Raw genomic sequence first — 23,937 nt, 5'->3', positions numbered from 1 at the left:
GCAGGGAAGCAGCAGTCTGCAGCTCAAAGCCTATGAGGCTGCCTCCCTATCTTTGAGATCCTATATCCATCACCCCCCATACAGAGAAAGGGGAAATAATAGATCAAGAAGCCACTGTCTGCAGCTCATAGTCTATGAGGATCTGGAAGGCAGGAAAGCAGCCTCATAGGTTATGAGCTGTAGACAACTGCTTCTTGACCTATCACCTCCCCTTTCTCTGTATGCCAGGGGCGGGGGGGGGGGGGGGAAGGGGTGGTGGTGGGAAGAGTGGGATCTGGAAGACAGGGAAGCAGCCTATATTCTCTCTCCCCGCAAATATACACAGAAGGGGGGGGGGGGGTGATAGATCAAGAGAGGCAGCAAAATCCCCCATGCGCCTATCACCATGGTTTAAGCAGCCAAGCTATCTAGGAAACCTCTCCCGACTTCATTTTTGCCGTATCACGGAAGTTTAGAGGGAGGCAGCTGCTTCTGTAAAGTAAGTAGATGGGGGGAGGAGGGGGAAAGAGTGATGGAATATAGGCTGACAGCTGCTTCCCCGCCTTTGAGATCCTATATTTATAGCCTTGCGCAGATACAAAATTTATATCCACGTCCGATCCACAAAAATGGTTCGTGGACATCCGCATCTGCATCTATGGATGCGGATATCCCCGAATATAAAGTGGATATCCATGGATTTGCAGGGCTTTACATGGGGGCACCCATGAGACTGTTGTGCATTCCCCATCCCTCTTGGCAGCCTGGAAACCAAAAACGTAGATATTCTTTTCAGGCCCTTTTTCTAGTTTGCTCTGCCAGCGCAGCTGCAGGTAGCTTTCCCATAGCTGACCCCTTGAGAGGGAAGAGTCAAACTGGAGAAAAAAGAGAGGTCATCACTGGAAGATAGCAAGATCCTTCCATCTGATTAATTTTGAGTTCTGCCTGCCTGTTCCAAAAGGTGAGGTGGGGGAAGATACCAGCTTCTCTGCCATAGCAGCCCATTCAGGCATTGATCTTGACATTAAGTACTGTCCAGTTTTCTCCGAGTATTTTGCATAGTCCCTCTTCCCATATATAAAAGCTGAGCATGGGACATATCACTGTAAGACAGTGAGTCACTCTACTGCCTTCTTTCTTAGTTAACTAAGAACAAATCAGTACATTTTGTTCCACCAACATTAATGAGCTCGCTGATGACAGTATAGAGTTACACATCTGTTAGTAATTCGCTGGAGTGCAAATCAAGTAACACACCCTTTCCTGCCTGTCCATTAACTGAGGTATCAAAAAGTGAAAAACCCCTTTCCCTGCAACATGTACCAGCCTCCAACTGCCTTAGTTTTTTCTGTATTTTCATATGGCGTTTATGCTTTTTAATTCCATATCAGAAGCAAGAAGGGATGATCTGAGTGGATTTCTTTTGCAAAGAGCCATCGCTGAACTTATTCAGCTTCTAGGTCAATTTTTCTGCTTCCTCTTTGAAATTTTTACAGTTGAAGCACTTTCCCCCTATGTTCGTCATAGGAGACCTTTTAAAACGAACTCTTTTCTCATATGCGATTATGAAAGAACTCCTGCCCTTTTTAAAAATGAAAAGGTGAACAGCTTTAAATCCACCCCTTTCTGAGTCTGGGGGAACATGACTGGGAAAAAGAAATAACACTGTCCGACGTAAAAGACAACTCTGACTAAAATATATCATAGGATCAATTAAATGTTTCACAAGTAAGAATTCTTGGAGATGGGGAGGGGTTCCAGTGTCAGGGCAAAAGAACCACAGACCCCTGAGAGCGAAATGTCAGACTCTCAGACTTCAAAATGTAAATCACACAAATCCATGCCACAGTTATTTTTGTGACAACCAATGACAGAAATATTGGCTTTGGCTTTTGATCAAGATGTGTCTTTTCAGGTAAATATTTACTTTCAATGCACTCAAGTAAATTAAATCTTGAACCTGAGTACTACATAAAACAAATGCCTGCTTGCTATTATAGTGAGTCAGCCTGTAGATAACAAATCTGTCAAATAAATGAGTAGCTTTTGATTAGCTAATCGTATGACTGTCTAGGTATATGTTATGACTTGGGAAAGCACAGACTAAAGAAGTGTGGGGCTAGATAAAAATCAGTGTTGAACTATATTGTAAACAATTAGTATAATTTTGTGCACGTATTTTCATGCCTAGACTCTGATTCTCTGTTTCTGGGGTCCATCTTTATTCAGATCTTGCACTTCTGGTTTGAAATCTGACTAAAGAGTTTTATATCAGTAAAAGAGTGATTGCAGCCAATGTTTCTCTTTCCTTATAGTACTTCCTCAGCATGAGTGGTACACTCTGTCACACACCTATATTAACAGCCAGCTGGATGTTTCCCTTTCTCATCCATTTATATAAGAGGACAGGTGAGTGAAGGGAAAACATGAAGATTCAGCCTCCTTCCAATCCCCCCTGACCCCCGCACCCGTGGAAAAGGGAAGTAGCAACTGGGAAGCTATGTGGAAGAAATTAATTTCTTTCCTCTGGTGGAGCAGATCTCCTCCTCTAGTTACAGCTAAATGATTCCTCAAGACGGGAGTGCTTTATCTTTGGATCAAAATGATGTGTTTGAAGGGAAATCTTTTTGTCTTTGGAAATCACCAGACTGCACCAAATGGCAGGCATTATCACATGTTTTACAAGGGTAGGTTTCTCCCAAATACAATTAACTCTCTGAAAATTCTTCAGCTCAGATACAGACACGAAGGGAAGGGGAGAATATGCACATGAAAACAGGAATGGTGAAAGTCAGCAAGACAGTGTACGATGCCAACACTTACAGAGGCTCTTGGTGGTGCCCCAAGAATAGAATCTAACATACCCCAGCCAAACAAGTTAGTGAGCAGCACTGCTCCAGACTGAGAATAATCAGAATTATTTTGCCTTAGATACTCTTCCAAATCCAGTTTGTTCCTTATTAGCTTGTTCTTTAGTAGACCAACTGAAATTAGTACAGCTGAGCTTTCTACTTTAGGGTTGCAGTGAGCTCCTCCTGGAGGTGCCAAGGAGTTGTTCACATCAAAGATGAGAACCCTCAATTGTCACTTAAAAAACTTTTTTTGCCACTGAAGGCGGCAGCTGGATATGTTTGCAGATATAAGAAGTTGCAAATGGACCATAGATTTTCAGGTACCTATTATGCCATCAGTCAACAGTGATGTCACCCAACAAAGTAATAACTTTTAAAGATTCTTCTGGACACAAGGCATAGCTGTAAGCCATGACTGTCTGGAGAGGTTTCCAATTAAACCTGTAGAAAAGCCTGGCTTCCTGAACTACAATCCACTTTAAAATGTCAGTGACCAAACTGGGAGGGATAATAGGTGTTCTATTATCAGAAAACATTTTATTCCTATCATTTCAAATGGGACATATCACTCACACAGCGCATGAAGGAACAAGACGATCTTCTATCTCAATTTATTGTAAAGTGAAGGACTGGAGATTTGTTTATTAGTGCGTTTGAAAAGAATGACAACAGTAAGCCTTTCAAATGACCTGTATTTGGGTTTACAGTATAAAGAAAGTGATTGTGGTTTAGATTAGTGACTATTACTCATTTCTGGATTTTGTTACTTATAATAATCTCATGCATAAATGCCATCAACAACAAACAAGATTTTTTCATGAAATAAAAAGAGAACAAATTATCTGCATCACTCATTACCACCAAAGCTTTGTGTAAATAAGATGTTTCATCTCTCCTTGTTATACCCAGGTAAGTAGTTTTGCATTTAGTAAATGCTCCATTAATCATTTAATATAGCGGCCTTATCAAATGAAGCCAGCTTTAGCTCGCATAAGAAAAATAATATGGTTCTATTCACTCAGTTTATGTGGCTCTACTTTAAAGAGCTCTGACATGACAATTATTTCTGTTTGTGTAATTTCATATACTTATACATAGGTACACAGCTGTGTATGCGCATCTATATAGTATTTTTTTAAATTATGATACTATGTCCAGAAATAGCACACTAAGGGCCAAAGTCTGCAACCAGTTACACCCATGTATTTTTGCGAAGACAATCAGGTTGAACGGGTATGAGCACAGGCAAAACATGGCCAGAAATCTGCATAAAGCTCATTTATTTTATGCTTTTTCTGCAAAGCAAGGATGAGTGTAGGCCCCATCCTGCACTGATCATAAAAGACTGTGTCCCATATGCAGGTGTTTCCTTTTTCCTTCAGTGACTCTCAATTCAGACCCACCACAAACAACAACTCAGGGTATGCCTACACTACATAAAAAGCGTGTTCTTAACTCTGATCAAAATAGCAGCGAAGACACATCAATTCAGCTTTTAACACTAGTTAGCAGCTCAAGTTCAACCCCTGGCTCAACTACAGGCTTTAACTCAGAACCCATTGCACCCCCAACTGCCTAGGTGTGTTAGAGGATTCCAAGTAAGATCAGAGTTCTAATTATTCTCTTCTCACCTCCAACTATATGGGTTCAGAAGCAGGCCCTATTTTAGGCTATGTCTACACTGTGGAACTGTACTGCTATTGGGCTGTAAGGTCTCCTGTATAGCCCCTCTTTGCCGGCAGGAGAGAGCTCTCCTGCAGGCATAATTAAACCAACCCCTACAAGCGGTGTTAGCTACGTCGGCATAGCGCTGTCCACACCAGCGCTTTTGTCTGTGAAACTTATATCCGACAGGGGCATGGGCAGTGGGTATCATAGTCTGGGAGAGGCTGTGCCTCCCCAAACAGCCTGGTGTGACCCTGCCCACGGTCCACCCCTTCCTGCAGTTCCTTCCCAGTTCCTGCTCTTCCATAGCCCAGGCTGGTTAGGGCTGGGGTGGCTGGTGTGCCGCCCAGAGCTCAGGAATGAGGGGGCTGCAGCCATGCCACCCGGAGCTCTGGGGCTGGGGGCGCTCCGAGGCTGGGTTTGAGGGCCCGTCTGGAGCTGCGGGTGCTTGGGGCTGTTGCGGTGAGGCCACGGGGTTGCTCTGGGTTCCTGTGGGGGAGGGGAGGCAGAAGGGAAGGATGATTGGTGGGGCCTCAGTCAGAACGGGATGGGCTGGGAGTTAGCCTCCCCCAACAGCCGGTTCACCAGCAGCCCACTGTCAGGGGTATGTTTTTTCATACCCCTGACCAACGACAGTGCTAGTGTAGACAAAGCCTCAGTCAATGGGACTTTTGCCTTCACAGCATATTAAAGGCAGAAAGCTCCACACCATTTATCCCTTTTTTTTTTTTTTTTTTTTTAAACAGTGCCTTTGTGCAGGAGCACTTTACAAATCAATTAAACTTAAACTACACTCATTTCCCCTCTTGAATGGGATTTGAAATAGAAATTTCAACTTTTAGCCTTCAATAGGATGACAAGATACCATCAACAAAAATGCATTAAAAAGATGAACAAATTTTAAAAGTAAAAATAAAAGTTATTCCTTTGTGTTGAGCTTAGAATATATAATCTCCAAGCATTTTTCATATTGATAGATTGGCCGTGTGCGTGTGTGTTTGGGGAGGTGGGGGAGGGAGGGGAGAAGTGTTAAAAAAAATGACAGCTTCAACGTCTTATCAAAACTTTTTCAAATATATTAGAAAATTCAATCTTCCAAGAGGGCCTCAAATTAAAGTTACCTTATTTCCCTAAGTAGATGCCTATTTTGAACATTTATTCTCATGAATTGTCTTGCTGAACTGTAGTAGCAGGTAATCGGACATCCAAATTATTTTTTTAAATTAAAAAATGCAATTTATGTAAAGATATTGAGTCAAACCGTAGGTAGTCACTGAGGTACGATATAATATTGTTTTTGTTACACAGTCTTTAAAATATAAAGGGGTAATTCCTTTATTCTGGCATTAAATTTTAGAATGACTGGAAAATATTTGTGAAGGTTACTGCAAGATGTTTCTCAATTTCCCTACTGTATGCATGTACTCAGTTACTTCCAGGGATACTGTAGGAAGTTTAAAATTTTGTCAAGATACCACTTTTTAATCTTTGATTTTAAAAAAAAACCACTACTACAGTCAGGATATAAGAAAGTCAGATCACAGTAAGAAGTTTGTCAAAGGTTTAAAAATATAACACAAGATGTTAAATGGCCTAGTTCTAATAAGCTGAGTGGTGAGACTAAATAAATGCAGTCCATTAACAGTGCACCTCACACTAGGGTTGCCAATTTTGGCTGGATGTATTCCTGGAGATTTCATCACATGACAATCTTTAATTAAAGATTAACCTTTAATTCATAGATACAAAGGTCAGAAGGGACCATTATGATCATCTAGTCTGACCTCCTGCACAACGCAGGCCACAGAATTTCACCCACCCACTCCTGCGAAAAACCTCTCACCTATGTCTGAGCTATTGAAATCCTCAAATTGTGGTTTAAAGACTTCAAGGAGCACAGAATCCTCCAGCAAGTGACTCATGCCCCATGCTACAGAGGAAGGCGAAAAACCTCCAGGGCCTCTTCCAATCTGCCCTGGAGAAAAATTCCTTCCCGACCCCAAATATGGCGATCAGCTAAACCCTGAGCATATGGGCAAGATTCACCAGCCAGATACTACAGAAAATTCTTTCCTGGGTAACTCAGATCCCACCCCATCTAATATCCCATCACAGGCCATTAGGCCTATTTACCATGAATATTTAATTACCAAAATCATGTTATCCTATCATACCATCTCCTCCATAAATTTATCAAGTTTAATCTTAAAGCCAGATAGATCTTTTGCCCCCACTGCTTCCCTTAATTCCTGGAGACTCCAGGACAATCTTTCAGGGTTGGCAACCCTACTTCACACAAAGCCATACAGTAGGTTTCTCTACTTCCTGCAGTTTTTTATTTTTTTTATCTTTTTCCAATATTTTCTTTTAATTTGATTTCTGCAACTCATCACAAAGCAGTAGCGAAGAAAGACAGAGAGACCCTATGGTAATCAAAGGAAAAAGTCACGTGTGTTACCTGGTAAATTCTTTTTTCTGTTATTTGTACATTGCTTTTGATATTGCAATTATAATTCACAGAAAAATTATATGGCAAGAGAGATCAGAAATTTATTTTCTAAAAATGTTAACTAGTGTGCTACAGAGCTTATTGCCTTACAGAAGGTCATACTAAATTAAATCACACTAGTAGCTGAAAGCCCATGCTGTCGTATGGGTGTAATTTGTAAAGTAATGTGTGATAAGAGAGCCAAAAGAGGCTGAGAACTTAAAAACCGGATTGTAACAGACCATGAATCCCAGTGATCATTGAACCCGGTGATATTCTGAACAAAAAGAACGGTCAACCATGCTTGTAAATCTTTCTATGCTACATACTGATTCAGACATTTTATGCTTCAGAGTGATGTTTGGTTACACTGGGTGTGCTGGTTGTGTTATGCCCGGAGAGTTGTGTGGATTTGTGCATGTGGCAAATGAGTGATCTGTATTAACATAAGGGACTGTGTGTGTTTGAGGTTATTTGGTATGCTGATTGTGTTGTGTGGGTGGATGTCTTGATTTGTATCTGGTGGGAAGAGGGGCTGTGCTTGGAGATTTATGTGGGTACACTAAGGCTACACTAGCCACTACTTTGTCCATCCCCCAACTTTTTCTTAATTGGTGGGGTGGGAAGGGAGATGTGGTTCTCCTCTTGCTGTACACCCTCTTTAACACCTGGGCACTTGATTCCTCCAACCACACCACACCAGTCACATTTTACTTAGCATTTTGATATTGAAACTAGAAAAGAGCATAGGCAGCTGGACAATAAAATATTATGTCCTCATAATCGTAAGATGGACATCTTTAGCATGAAGTACTTAGAGAACAGTGACATCTACACAAAATGATGTTTGTGAAAGCGTAATTGTTGTTTTGGCACTAATATGCCTCATTCTTCCTCCTAGAACAGTGGTTCCCCGCTTGTGCGGGGAAAGCTCCTGGCGGGTTGGGCCAGTTTGTTTACCACAGATTCAGCCGATCACGACTCCCAGTGGCCGCGGTTCGCTGCTCCAGGCCAATGGGAGCTGCTGGAAGCGGCGCGGGCCGAGGGACGTACTGGCCGCCACTTCCAGCAGCTCCCATTGGCCTGGAGCAGCGAACCGCAGTCACTGGGAGCCACGATCAGCCGAACCTGCGGACGCAGCAGGTAAACAAACCGGCCCGGCCCGCCAGGGGCTTTCCCTGAACAAGCGGCAGAACAAGTTTGGGAATCACTGTCCTAGAACATTACTAAATTTATACCTTTATAAATAACCAACCTTATTACACTGCATTTTTACTGGGAGACCCAAAAAAACCCCACAGTATGGCACCCATTCCCTTATCTTTAAATCTTATTTTAAGTACTGTTCTTGGAATCTGTATTTAAATCCTCTAGTTCTTTGCCATTTTATTCCTACCTATTCTGCTTTTTCTCCTAAAACCTACACTTGAAAATATTATAGTTTCCCAGAATTGCGACAGAATCTGATTGCCCCCCATTTTAAGAAAAGTCCAATAAATTTACTTACGCATTAGGCTGTAAATGTGCTTTTCTGCAACATGTTCCGTAAACAGCTTTATAAGGTCATCTTTTAAGTCTCTGTTAAGCTTGGTTTCTATGTAAAATTTATTCTGGAAAACAATACAGACAAAGGTTTTTATATTTGACTTTACAATGGCAGACTAAGCAAATATACTTTACCACCGAATGGAGTCCAAATTTAAAAACTGTAATAATGCTATTGTTTGAATTCTAAACAGATTACTTGCTAATCTGATTCATATTACACAAACGAGCCCTGATTCTACAAACATGCAACATGCTTAAAGTTAAGCACATGAGTAGCACCACTGAAGCCAATGAGACATCCTTAAGGTTAAGCACATGCATGTTTGCAGAATTGGGGTTTGCATCTGCAAAATACATTTTATTTTAATGATAGTTTTGAACAGACTACAATACCCAAGTAGGAGTCGATATCATGTTTATAGCAATAATGTGTTTATCAAAGGCATCAAAATGTTTAAGATGTGATTTGTTATCTGCGAAATTCTACTCACTTACTTGTTTTTGAAGGACAGGAGTGAGGTGGGGGGGTGCATGTGTATAAAAAACATCTGAAGTGTTTTTCATCAGCTTCATGGCAAGGGAGTGTTAGCAGATTTTGTGCTAGCACGGGTAGTTTCATGAGGATTATACAAGTCTTCATGAAAGACTGCCAAATAGTTTATGAACAAAACTGACTGACTTTGAAATTATGATCTGGTTGGGAGGTCCTGCAGATTTAAGTTTTTGGCTTAGTCTTTTTCGTAAACTGTTTTTAATTCAACTACTCCAAGAGAAAACCACCACTACACAACCACTATTTACACTTAACCTTACAATATTTTTGCTTTGCTGCCACAGAGTCAGTTAGCAAGCAAAAAAAGGAGCACCAATCAACACACCCTATTCCCAGGAATAAATCTCACTGCAGATAACTAGGAGTTTAAACCAACCATCCCAGTAGAACCACGGAGGAAAGGAAATGTGAAATACTACAGCAGAATACACTTGCTATTCTCTAATCATAATCTGCAATACATTAAATAGACCAGAAACAGATTTATTTTGACAGGTTTCAGAGTAACAGCCGTGTTAGTCTGTATTCGCAAAAAGAAAAGGAATACTTGTGGCACCTTAGAGACTAACCAATTTATTTGAGCATGAGATTTCGTGAGCTACAGCTCACTTCATCGGATGCATACTGTGGAAACTGCAGAAGACATTCTATACACAGAGACCATGAAACAATACCTCCTCCCACCCCACTCTCCTGCTGGTAATAGCTTATCTAAAGTGATCACTCTCCTTACAATGTGTATGATAATCAAGTTGGGCCATTTCCAGCACAAATCCAGGTTTTCTCACCCTCCGCCCCCCCCCACCCCCCCAAACTCACTCTCCTGCTGGTAATAGCTTATCCAAAGTGACCACTCTCCTTACAATGTGTATGAAAATCAAGGTGGGCCATTTCCACCACAAATCCATATTTCAGAAACACCAATTTTGTTTAGGTTTCAGAGTAGCAGCCATGTTAATCTGTATCCGCAAAAAGAACAGGAATACTTGTGGCACCTTAGAGACTAACTTATGCTCAGATAAATGTGTTAGTCTTTAAGGTGCCACAAACACTCCTGTTCAATTTTGTTTAGTAATTTATGTTAATAGCAGTCCTAAATTTGAAATGAGTTTAGGAAAAAAAACCTGAAATGTTGAAGTGTTTGTTTTGATTTAATTTACCACAATTAAGTGTTTTAAAGCACCTTGGTTCCTTGCTCAAACGATGCTGGTAAAGTTTGCAAAAATACCTAAATCCAATTGATTTTGATAAAGGCAACAAACATTTAGAACCATAGAAACCCACAGTTTAGCGTCCTTTCTCATGCCGTGTCAAATGCTGTGCTGAGCACGTGCAACATTTATAGCTAAATTCTGTTCAGTCAGTTTTCAGTCCAAGACATCTATGGTACGAGTCAATAGACCACAGGTTGAATTTCCAAAGGGGTCCACACCTCCATTTTAAATTTTTTAGAGGTTCACAACTGAAAAAAGTTTGAAAACCACTGATCTACATGTCTGATAATTCTGTTCATAACTATAGTTTCAACCAATTTGCCCGGTACTGAAGTTAGGCTTATTGGCCTGTAATTGCCAGGATCTCCTTTAAATTTAAAATTTAAAAATTGACAATACATTACCTACCATCCAGTCATCTGGTACACAAGCTGATTTACGTGAGAGGTTACACACCACAGTTAGCAGTTCTGCAATTTATATTTGAATTCCTTCAGAACTCCTGGGTGAACACTATCTGGTCCTAGTGATTTACTACTGTTTAATTTATCAATTTGTTCCAAAACCTCCTCTACTGACACCCTCAATCTGCGACTGTTCCTCAAACTTGTTACCTAAAAATGGTTGGTGTGTGAATCTTCCTCACATCCTCTGCAGTGAAGACCTATGCAAATAATTAATTTAGCTTCTCCACAATGGCCTTGTCTTCCTTGAATACTCCTTTAGCACTTCTATCATCCAATCACCCTAATGTCTTTTTGGTAGGCTTCCTGCTTCCGATGCATTGAAAAAAACGATGCGTTGTTAGTTTGTGTGTCCTTAGCTAATTGTTCTTCAAAATTCTTTCTTGGCTTGCCTTCTTATACTTTCACACTTGACTTTCCAGAGAGTATGCTCCTTTCTATTTGCCTCAGTAGGATTTGACTTCCAATTTTTAAAGGATGCCTTTTTGCCTCTAAATGCCTCTTTTACTGTGCTATTTAGCCATGGTGGCATTTTTTTTTATTTTTTTATTTTTTTGGTCTTCTTACTGCATGAAGATACTGCATTTGATTTGGACTATGAATTATGTTCTACAGTTTTCCTAAGGAAAACACTCAGAATTTCTCTATAGCTATTGGCATTTTCATTCTTTTTAATTAGGATAGCAATGATAAGAGATCACACGTCTTTTATACTTCATTAGAAAAGGTGTTATGACTTTAATCTGATCCCATTATTTTTATAATTTTAGTAGGTGTCCCAATTAGTTTTGAAAAATGATGCAGTGTTCCAGTGATGTCTTTTACAGTACAAGGTGGTTTAGTACCATCTAGGTATTTATCAAATCACATTCATGGCTCAAATTGATAACTTCAGAGAGATGATTTGACACATCTTGTACAACATTCCTAAATACATTAATTAATAATGCAAACTGGTGGAATTAATATTAGTCATGGCATTACAGTACAGAAATTATGCATAAATCAGATTCATATGTACCCTTTGCTGAACTTTAAAAGAGATTGGTACATTCATGTTCTAACAAGTGTGCCCTTTGTCAGACCTTATTTCCTTGTTCCCTGAAATTTCCCAATAAATAGTTGCATGGAGCCAATGATGCAACATATAGTTTTTTCGGGTATAGGAGCCATCAGCTAGCTAGGCCACTGTAAACTCTAACTCTAGCTAGACCCAAAGTACTACATTAATGGTATTTGCAATGTCAGATTTACCTATCTTTTTCGCCAGCTGACTAGAGCCAGTTAAAGTGATTTATCTATACAGAGTCTCCCTTCCATGCCAACTCGGACAGCTGATGTCTGACAGCCAGAAACAAGCACAGCAGTAACTATTTTTGTCTGGGTGGGGTGAGACACCGAGCTGAGAAAACAACAGATCTGACTGGGACAGCGGGGGAAAGATAGTCAAAGCATTCTAATAAGTCTGTCTCGGCCATGATTAAACAAATTAGACAACATGCTCTCTCGCTCTTTGGTGGTGAAATGGTGGAAAGTGGTGGAAATGCCATTACTTAAGTTTTATAACTGGAAAAGCAACACAGAATATGGGGGGGGGGGGGAGTAGGGAATACTGCTGAAACAACAAGGGGGAAAGATTAGATGGCTTTTGTATCTCTAATTTCTATAATGCTGTGACAGAAAACATTACTGTATGTATCCTATCATACAGGCAATATTACAGAATATAAATGATCTATTTGTTTACTTGGAAATGCTGTTTACATGCTATATCCACTTTCTGTTTCTCACAAATGTAGTTATGCTGTAAGTGATAAATATTTCAGTACAGAAAGGCCAAGGAGGAGGGTTTTCTCCCCCCTACCCCCTTTAGTGAAGAGACCAGCAGATTTTTTGTAAAAGTTAACTGCAACTAAAATGTCAAATGTGAACCTGAGTTAGTGCTAATAAGGTGAACCAGGAAATGTGAAAGAAAAGCACTTTTACTACCATCCATGCAATATATTCTCCATCCAGCGAGCATCAATGTTTGTGGAGGTGCCAAAATAAGAATGCTAATATTTGAGAAGAATTGTAGTGGTGATGAAATTCAGCAGTCAAAACTAGAAGGGCCAACACTTTTGTTCAGACTGACTTCATGACATGAGATGTAACGGGGTTTCAACTGCTGGGACTCAGCCATGACATAATTTGGACAAATCCATGTAAGAAAGGAATAATCAAAGTCTAGACAAAAATAGGAGAATATTCCAAAATTATAAATTTAAGGGAGTAATAGGAAATGTTTTGTTTGTTTAACTTGAATTCCACAGTTTATGTCCCACAGCATGTTGTGTAGTAAACCCTTAGTAAGCATCCAGAAGTGAATCCTATTTTTATTTGGATTTATTAAAAAAAGATGCACCTAAGTTCTAGGTGTCCTGGATAATTATTTAAAGCTGGGATTTTCAAAGGAGCCAAAAGAGTTCAGATGTAGGCTGCTGCTGGCTAGATCTTTGTTTAGTTGTGCAAGAAGGCTGGGATTTCAGAGGACTCCAAGTCCACCGAATTTCAGTGGAAGTTAGGTGCTTAGCTTCTTTAAGATCCTTAGAAAAGCCCAGCCTAAAAGCACACCTAAACAAAGAGTAAACCAACAGCAACCTTAAAACCATAAATGACAGCTCTTCGCAAAAGGAAGAAATGAGAATTCCTTCTCCTGCAACAATCCCTTCTCCGGAAATCTACCACCACCACCTCATAAAGATGAGCCTTACAGGATATGCGGGAAAACACACTGAGCTGATCAAGCATACATACTTCCTACATTTTCAATGCTCCCATACATGTCATGGGACCTGATCCTGTACTACTGGAGTCAATAGGAGTTTTGCTATTGACTTCAGTGGGTACACACATTCAAACCACAGCAAAATACACTGTTAGGCCATACTGAGGAGACAAGCTGAGACAAGCCAAGGAGCTCAGGAACAAAAACACGTTCAATATGTACCACAGATTTCTCAGGAAAAAAGGTTGTTTGACTCCTTCATGGGGGAAGCGGGGGTTAAATACGAATACTGTTATCCTTACAAAATACATTACTTGAATGCAACTTGACAATACAGAAAAGGCCATTCATGGTAATAATTAAATTTTTCAAAAAGAAAAGGAGTACTTGTGGCACCTTAGAGATTAACCAATTTATTTGAGCATGAGCTTTCGTGAGCTACAGCTCACTTCATCAGATGTTTCCACAGTATGCATCCGATGAAGTGAGCTGTAGCTCACGAAAGCTCATGCTCAATAAATTGGTTTGTCTCTATGGTGCCACAAGTACTCCTTTTCTTTTTGCGAATACAGACTAACACGGCTGTTACTCTGAAAAGCTAAATAGTAACTTAGGTTCATACTATACATATGAAGCTTTCTAAGCATTAGTTTATTCCTGTTTTAAGTTACAAGTACCTTCTTTTAAACACTGGCCACTGGGTGTGGCCCCAGTCCCACAATCTGATCCATCCAAGTGGGCCCTTCCATCCATGCAGAGTCCCATTGAAGTCACTTTTCAGAGTAACAGCCGTGTTAATCTATATTCGCAAAAAGAAAAGGAGGACTTGTGGCACCTTAGATACTAACCAATTTATTTGAGCATAAGCTTTCGTGAGCTACAGCTCACTTCATCAGATGTTTCCACAGTATGCATCCGACGAAGTGAGCTGTAGCTCACGAAAGCTCATGCTCAATAAATTGGTTTGTCTCTATGGTGCCACAAGTACTCCTTTTCTTTTTGCGAATACAGACTAACACGGCTGTTACTCTGAAAAGCTAAATAGTAACTTAGGTTCATACTATACATATGAAGCTTTCTAAGCATTAGTTTATTCCTGTTTTAAGTTACAAGTACCTTCTTTTAAACACTGGCCACTGGGTGTGGCCCCAGTCCCACAATCTGATCCATCCAAGTGGGCCCTTCCATCCATGCAGAGTCCCATTGAAGTCACTTTTCAGAGTAACAGCCGTGTTAATCTATATTCGCAAAAAGAAAAGGAGGACTTGTGGCACCTTAGATACTAACCAATTTATTTGAGCATAAGCTTTCGTGAGCTACAGCTCACTTCATCGGAAAAAATACCTCCTCCCACCCCACTCTCCTGCTGGTAATAGCTTATCTAAAGTGATCACTCTCCTTACAGGAGATCACTTTAGATAAGCTATTACCAGCAAGAGAGTGGGATGGGAGGAGGTATTTTTTCATGCTTTGTGTGTATATAATAAGATCTTCTACACTTTCCACAGTATGCATCCGATGAAGTGAGCTGTAGCTCACAAAAGCTTATGCTCAAATAAATTGGTTAGTCTCTAAGGTGCCACAAGTACTCCTTTTCTTTTTACTGAAGTCCTGCCCGGGTGCTAGAACATTCCCATACAGATCAGATTATAGAATCATGGCCCATGATGCAAATATTTGAAGAAAATCATAACTAGGAAAAAGCCCACTTCATCGGATGCATAGAATGTAACATATAGTAAGAAGATATAGATAGATAGATAGATATACATACACACACACACACACACACACAGAGAACACGAAAAGGTGGAGTAAGAGGTTAATTAATTAAGATGAGCTATTAGCAGCAGGAGGAAAAAAACTTTTGTAGTGATAATAAGCTGGCCCGACAGTCTCTATGCAAAAGAATAAATGGACACAAATCTGACATCAGGAATCATAACATTCAAAAACCGGTAGGAGAACACTTCAACCTCTCTGGCAACTCAGTAACAGATTTAAAGGTGGCAATTTTGCAACAGAAAAGCTTCAAAAACAGAATCCAAGGAGAAACTGCTGAGCTTGAATTAATATGCAAACTAGATACCATTAACTTGGGTTTGAATAGAGACGGGGAGTGGCTGGGTCATTACACATATTGACTATTTCCCCATGTTAAGTATCCCCACACCTTCTTGTCAACTGTCTAAATGGGTCATCTTGATTATTACTACAAAAGTTTTTTTTTGTTTTTCCTCCTGCTAATAGCTTATCTTAATTAATTAGCCTCTTACTCCACCTTTTCATGTTCTCTGTATGTATATTATATCTATCTTCTTACTATATGTTCCATTCTATGCATCCAATAAAGTGGGCTGTAGCCCACAAAAGCTTATGCTCAAATAAATATGTTAGTCTCTAAGGTGCCACAAGTACTCCTGTTCTTTTTGCGGATACAGACTAACACGGCTGCTACTCGGAAACCTGTCATAATTAGGAAGCGAAGCTATGTCATTTTATGCATGGGGTCCTACCAAATTCACAGCCATGAAAAAGCATCATGGACTGTGAAATCTGGTCTCTTGTGTGCTTTTATCCATACTATACAGATTTCACAAGGGAGACCAGCATTTCTCAAATTGGAGGTCCTGAGCCAAAAGGGAGTTGCAGGAGGGGGTCACAAGGTTATTTTAGGGGGGTTGCAGTATTGCCACCCTTATGTCTCTGCTGCCTTCAGAGCTGGGCAGCAAGAGAGTGGCGGCTGTTGGCTGCGCACCCAGCTCTGAAGGCAGAGCCCTGCCAGCAGCAGCGCAGAAGTAAGGGTGGCAATACCATACCAGGCCACCCCTACTTCTGTGCTGCCGCTGGCAGCGGCTCTGTCTTCAGAGCCGGGATCCCAGCCTGCAGCCACCGCTCTCCAGCTGCCCAGCTCTGAAGGCAGAGCCGCTGCCACCAGCAGAAACGCAGAAGTAAGGACAGAAGTACCACAACTCCCCCCAAGAAGAACCCTGTGACCCCTCCACAAACTCCTTTTTGGGCCAGGATCCCTACAATTACAATACCGTGAAATTTCAGATTTAAATAGCTGAAACCATTAAATTTATTATTTTAAAAATCCAATGACCGTGAAATGGACCAAAATGGATAGTGAATTTGGTAGGGCCCTATTTATGCAGTGATGGTTCTTTAATGTGTTTTTCCCTCTGGGTGCCCCACTGTAGGTGTGCTTGCGCCTCTCCTCTGCACTGCTGACTGGAGAACTTCAGTGCAGCGTCCACTGGGCCCAGACATGCTGCGCCATGAGGCTAGCCAGTGCACACAGGCTAACCCTCCCCGGTTCTCTCTCCACTGCAGAGTCAAGACAAAAATTCTGAAGTAGAGGGAGCAGGGTGGATTGTGGAGCACCCATAGGGGGACACATCTCGAAGAATCCTGGTTACTGCACAAGGTAACTTCTTCGTCTTCTTCGAGTCGTGTCCCTATGGGTGCTCCACTGTAGGCGACTCCCAAGCAGTATTCCTTCTCGAGGGCTGGGACTGCGGAGTTGGGTCAGTTACAGATAACAGTCCTGTGGAGCCGAAGATGGCATAGGAGGCAGAGTCCCAGTGATCACCCTGTGTTCTGCGAAAGTTTAGACTGATGCTCACGTCACCGCTGTACAGATCTAGAAGATAGGGACATTCTTGAGGAAGGTGATGGATGAGGAGATCGACTTTGTGGAGTGTGTATGAATGGCATTTGGAGAGATGTGTTGGGACATGCACGAAATATGAAACCTGGACCATTTCTGCAGGTATCATAGAATCGAATCATAGAATATCAGGGTTGGAAGGGACCTCAGGAGGTCATCTAGTCCAACCTCCTGCTCAAAGCAAGACCAATCCCTAATTTTTGCCCCAGATCCCAAATAACCCCCTCAAGGATTGAACTCACAACCCTGGGTTTAGCAGGCCCATGCTCAAACCACTGAGCTATCCCTCCCCTCAAGTACAAGTACAACATGTCAAGGATATTCTACTGTGTAACAGAACTCTTGTATCTCTCTTGAACAGGAGGAGCTTTTTAGGTGTTAGAACCAAGCAGGAGTCATGCCTTGAGGTGGAGAATCCCCAAGTTGGAATGCAGGGTATGTTCTTTGTTCTATGACAAGCGGTGCGGAATGGTCGGGAGAGAGACTGGTGAGTACGTTGTGAGCTGACACACGTAAGGGTACTAGGTCTGACTCAGCCAACTAGGTGCAATCAGAATGACATGAACTCCATCCCTTTTTATTTTCAGCAGAACCTTCAACAGTAGGGGAAATGGAGGGAAGAGGTAGAGAAGGTCCCTATGCCAAGGGAAGAGGAAAGCATCGCCCAACAAGTGCTGTCCCATCCCCGCTCTGGAGCAGTAGTGTGAACATTTCTTTTTCAGGTGAGTGGCGAACAGGTGTGTAGACTGGGTGGTATGTCTCCCCATCACTTGAACTGGTTGTGAAGTACTGTTGGGTGTATCTCCCACTCATGGTCATGTGGGAATTTGCAACTGAGACTGTCCACTATCAAGTTTTCTGTATCCAGGAGGTACGGTGCAGACAGTATAATGTTGTGGGAGATGTCCCAATTCCATAAGCTCATCACTTTTGTGCATAGGTAGGGCTATCTAGCTCCCCCCTGCCAATTGACGTAATACATAAAGATCCTGACAGATAACTTGGCCTGTGTGTGATCCTGTGAGCAGCGGGAGAAAATGGGTGCAGGTTTTCCTGACCGCTCTCAGCTCACTGATGTGGAGGGATATCTCTGAAGGCGACCATTTGCCTTGCATTGTGAGGCCGTTTTGATGCACGGCCCACCCTATGAGTGAAGCATTGGTGATGAGGAGCAATAACAGTGATGTTTGTGAGAAGGGGATCCCTTTGCAAACATTGTCTAGGTCCTTCCACCAGTTTAAGGAGTTTTTGATCCTGGTGGGTAGCAACAGGGATTTGTCCAGTCTGTCCTTGATTGGTCTGTAAACTGAGATGAATCACATTTGGAGACATCGCATGTGAAGCCTGACATGTGATACGACTGCTGTGCCTGCTGTCATATGCCCCAAGAGTTGGAGGCAGACTCTAGCTGGTATTTGTGGGCTGCTTTGAATAGTGTCTATGAGTGTGACTAGGGATAGGAACTTGTGTTGGAATAAGAGGGCTTTGACCCATGACGAGTCAAGGTCAGCCCCTATATATGCCAGGCTTTGCACTGGAGCGAGGATTGTCTTCTGGGTGTTGATCTGTAGGCCCAGTTCTGTAAAGTGTATTGTAGCTTTAGTGACTTGATGAGACTCTCAAAGAGATTGGGCTCTGAGAGGACAATCGTCCAGCGAGAGGTAGATCACTATCCCTTGAGAATGTAAATGAGCGGCAACCACTGAGAACCTTGGAGAATACTCTGTGGGCTGATGATAGCCCGAAGGAGAGCACTCATTATTGGTAGCGGTTGTGACCCAGAGCGAACCAGAGGAATCGTCTGTGAGCTGGTAGGTTTGAGATATAAAAATAGGTGTACTGGAGGTTGAGGGCTGAAAACCAGTCTCCCTATTCCTGTCGTTGCTAAAGTGACCATCTTGAATTTTTGAGCCTTGACAAATTTGTTGACAGCTCTGAGATTTAGTACGGGTCTCCAACCTCCCTTCCTTTTGCGTATTAGGAAATAACGAGAGTAGAACCCCTTGCCTCGTAGATGTTAGGTACTGGTCCTATGGATCCTAACCGGAGGAGGAGATCTATCTTCTGTCATAGTAAACTCTCGTGAGAAGGGTCCCTGAAGATGGATGGGGAAGGGTGTTGTGGAGAGGAATGGGGAGGTAAAAATGGATGGAGTACCCAGTTCGAATGATCTCTAGGACTCATCGGTCCAATGTCATGCATTCCTAGGCACTGTGGAATGCTTCCAATTGGTGGCCAAACGGGGATAGAATGATGGTCAGCTGTGTCAGTGTAGCCAGACAGCCAGCCCCCCCTCTCAGACCAGCATTGCTGGGAACACAAGGGAGCCAAAACAACAGGGCACTTAACATAAATTCCAGCACAGCCTTTGAAGCTGTGAGAAGCACAGGTGTGCTGCTACAATGTACCTCTGGGAACATATACAACGATTAGGCTCACAGCAGACAGAGAAGCTGTGACAGACATGGCTCTTAGCCCCTACTAAATAGCGTGATGCACACACCCCAACATCCTAGGTGGGAAAATATTTACCCTAATAAAAGGAATGTCCAGTAGTCGAAACTTATTGTTTCTCTCCCTTGCAAGTGTAAACTACTCTTGCGAGAGCTGGCGTCACCTAGACAGACCAGCCCCAATTTGGCATAAGAAAGGAGAAAGAGAATAAAGGAGTACAGAGGTTTAAGTATGGGACCTACAGCACCAGGATTTTTGAGTGCTTTTCACTATCTATCTGCTGGTCAGATAAGTGACAGCCTCCCAAGGCTTCTGCAGCTAAAAGGGTCCCTAAGCCTTGTCCCTTATTCGTCTTTCCGCGGAATTGAGTGAAAGATCCTGGCTTGGCACCGCTGGAATCGTGCAAGGAGGGTAAGAAGCACCCACACCTGATCTCCTATCTTTAGTGTACACATATTTTGAAATAGAGCTTTATACTTTGTTTTCTTTCTTTGGGATTGTGGCTTCAGTTTTCTAACTTGTTTGTGTGTGTGTAACATCTCTACATTTAAATAAGTAGGCACTAGCAATTTTGTAACCACATGATTAGAATCTAGTTTAATAAATTTTGGTAACCATTTGTGCATAAGCCTGACTTGTTTCTCTGGTTTACTGTAAAGCAGCCAACACAATTAAAGAACCTCAGCCGTTTTGGCTATAAAGCCTGGCCATTAGGTGAGAGTACTAAGAGCCTAGCATTGAGTTGTGCCGCCTCCACAGGGCAAACTCTTGGGGTGCCTGTCAGTCAATCCTGACTGCCCACTGCGAAGGAGCTCTGAGCTCTAGCAGTTAAAGTCACGGGTGTTTAGGACCTTGGGGCATCCGTCAGCCGAGCCCGGGCTGCCCGCCGCGAAGGGACAGTGCGTCCTAGCGGTTAAAGTCACGGATGGTATAAAACGGGCATAGCTGGCACCTCACCAAACATCCTTGGCCATCGGCTAAGTCAGTCAGTCAGGGGGAGTGGTCTAACGGTGCCTCAACCTGCCCATCAAAAGTGGTGCTTAGACATAGAGGGCTATGAAGAAGATTGTGGGCCAGGTGGTTTGCATTTAGAGGATTTCCCTTTCTTTCTTTGTGACTCGTAGTGGCAGTGAAGTTGGTACTGAGATGCCTGTGGTCTATGTTGGGACAGGGAACTAAATAGTCTCTTTTGTCCCTGTATATAGATACCCAATGACCAGAGGAGGGTTACTCCCGGTAACCCTGGAGTCTGTCAGAGTGTGAAGGGAAGCGTTAGTCTTCTTGGCAAAGAGCTTCATGCCCTCAAAGGAAAGGTCCTCGCACGTGGACTTTCGGAAAGCCCGACAAATGGATCCATGACACTCGTCGCATCACCAAAGCCGTAGAGATAGAGCTAGCTGCCGTGTTGGCTGCACTGAGGGCAGATTGCAGTGACGTCTTTGCCATTAATTGGCCTTCCTGGATAATGGCCTTGAATGAGTCACAATGTGCTTTGGCATCTTTTCAATAAAGTCATTCCGTTTTGAGTAATTTATGAAATCTGATTTTGCCATGAAGGCCTGGTAGTTGGCAATACGAAATTGTAGAGTAGCTGAGTAAGCTTTTCTACCGAACAGATCAAGGCACTTCCAATCCTTGTCATAGGAGAAGCTCTTGACTGGTGTTGTCGACCACAGGAGTTGACGGTGTGATGGAGTTGGGTGGTGGATGGGAGAATAGGAATTCAGCTTTCTTGGCAGGGCTATAGTATTTTTTTTTGTCCGCTCGCTGACAGGTTGGGGCCATTGATGCCAGGGTGTGCCACACAGTCCCTTGCCAGGTCTAAAATGGCCTCAATCAGGAGGGTGATCTTTGAGGAGGCTGAAGAATGAAGTACCAAGGAGTTGATGGTGGGTATCCTTGACTTCCTCCAATGGAATCTAGAGCACGTCAGCCACCTTCTTTGTTAGCTCCCGAAGGGACGAAAGTCATCTGCCAAAGATGGTGGAGAAGCCATGACAGCTTTGTCTGAAGAGGAGGAGGATGATATGGTCCTTGGTATCACTTCCTCTTCAGTACTGGCTTCCTGTTCCTCTAAGTCTTGAGGCAATTCAGAAGCCCTGGATAGTGTGGCCGAGGGAAGTGTGCCTCAAGGGTTCTCGGACGAGGCTCAGAGGTCGAGAGGCATGATGGCAGTGCGCACCCAAGGATCCCAATATGGCCTTTGAGGTGGTGGTGGCATAGAACCTGGTAGTGGCACCCATGGATAGCCATACCAGGATGGTGATGATGGGACCATCTGTGGGTATATCCTGGGGCTCTGTTGGTAAAGAGCACCATATGGAGCTTGGGAGGAGTACTGCAACACCACTTCCTCAGGCTCACTGTTTGAACCCTCGCTAGAGAGCAGAGGGGAATGGCATGGCAGCAGGGATACTCCCCATGCTTGGTAGAGGCTTGGTGCAGAGGTCTCAGTACTCAAAGGAGGGGACTTGTGATGCGGAAGTCATAACATTGTTATGACTGCTATATAAAAAGGAGTGGTGGTGCCAGCGGGGACAGATCTTTCCCGCACCAATTGCTCTGGTGCCTGGCGAGCCATCACTGGTGGTACCGATGCAGACTTGCATACTAGAAGCATCTTTTTAGAACAGTGCTTACTCCTGTCTTTCAGTGCCAATGAGTCAGTGCCCATACCCATTGGGTCCGTGGGCCTGTCAGCAGTACCAGTTGCAGTCGGTTTCCATGAGCCATGGTGCCGGACTGAGATTGCCTCAGTGCCGAAGATACTGAGCGAGACGGTGATCGCTTGCAGCTATCTCGGCGCTCACTATGGAGGCTTCCTGCTGTCTTCTTAGATGATTTGTGAGAGGGGTCCACACCCCTTAGATGTAGAAGGCTGTGGGAAAGACTCACATCTAGCAGGAAACTGGGGTCAGAGAGCTGCCTCCATGAAGATAATCTTCTGGCGGAGTCCTCTGTCTTTGCAGGATCTTCGCCAGAGTTGTTGGCGAAGGTAACACTTTTGTTAAACGTGGCCTTCTCTGAGGCAGTGAATGCACTGAGAATGCTTATCCACAATTGGGATCACCTCTTTACAAGTGAGGCAATTCTTGAAGCTCAGCGAACTGGGCATACCCCACTGGGGGAAAAGGTCCCCATTGGGGGAGAAAAGGCCGGAAGAAAAAATAAAGTCTTCTTTAAATTTTATTTTTAAGGATAAAATAAAAGTAGAAAAACAACTAGAACTACAACTAGGAAACTAACTAATCATAGGTATGTAAATTAAGATGATAGTCTTAATGGACTGCTAATGGCTCCATCTCTAGCCAGGGGCGGTTGAGAAGGAACTGAGGAGGCCATACATGCTGGCTAGCCTCCTGGCAGAGCACGAGGAGAGACAATGTATGTGCGGGCACAATGGACACTGCTATTGAAGTTCTCAGATTAGCAGCCCAGAGATGCAAGCACACCTAGAGTGGAGCACCCACAAGGACACTACTCGAAGAAGAATCTATATTTTTCTTTTTAAACAGAGTTAAAAGCAGATTCTGTTACCATCTGCCTGTTTACTACTTACACAGCCCTCATCTATAGTGTCTAATCAGTAAGTTCTGACCGTTTGATTTACAATTACAGTTTCTTGTTTTCACTATTTTCTGTACTCTCAAAAACTCTATCAAGAAACTAACAGAATTAAAGACGTTTCCCCTCACATCAAGAAGAAATGAACACCAACTGAAATAACACTGTTATGACAAAGATGGGATGGGGAAACCTATGGAGCAATTAGAACCTGTGATTACATAAAAGTTAGTATACTGAATAAGAGAATAAAATTACTGCAATGCCCAAATGTAATCTGCTAAATACAGCTTTTGACCAGGATTTTACACAATAAACCTGTGATAAAAGCATGTACTTGAACATTAAGAATATATTATTTTAGCTATGGGCTCTAAATCATGAACAAAGGACAGCTCAAAGCATATACAGATAATGCAACGGATTCTCATGTAGCACGCAGAAAGGAAGCATTGCACACTCTTGAGAGCCAACTCATTGCAACAAAGATTGGTAAATCAAGAAGTATAGCCATCTCTGCCTAGTTATTCATATCCCATCTCAAGGGACTGAACTGACTCATCCCTTCACCAGCAAGTAGATCTCTGGGGAATCTGGGGGAGGGCGCTGTTGGGGGTTTTTTTGGGCAGGCCAATGGGGTTGGTACAAGAGATTACGCTGGGCAAAATAGACAGTACCTGCTCCCAAGGAGAGGACTGGAGAATCCTCACCTCCTC

General features: G+C 42.7%; 1 protein-coding gene across 2 annotated transcripts in view; it reads right to left on the bottom strand.

Moving 5' to 3' along the window:
• Positions 1-23,937, bottom strand: part of CACUL1 (CDK2 associated cullin domain 1) — a 92,044-nt gene that overhangs the window by 21,968 nt on the left and 46,139 nt on the right. For both annotated transcript variants that reach the window (XM_073354238.2, XM_073354239.2), the window contains exon 5: positions 8,492-8,594. In XM_073354238.2, the coding sequence (XP_073210339.1) occupies positions 8,492-8,594 (103 nt within the window). The remainder of the gene's footprint in view (positions 1-8,491; positions 8,595-23,937) is intronic.

Source organism: Lepidochelys kempii, chromosome 7 (genome assembly GCF_965140285.1).
Source record: "Lepidochelys kempii isolate rLepKem1 chromosome 7, rLepKem1.hap1, whole genome shotgun sequence".
Taxonomy (NCBI): Eukaryota; Metazoa; Chordata; order Testudines; family Cheloniidae; genus Lepidochelys; species Lepidochelys kempii.
Note: the sequence above shows the minus strand (reverse complement) of the source record. Positions and strands in the feature narration are given on the sequence as shown.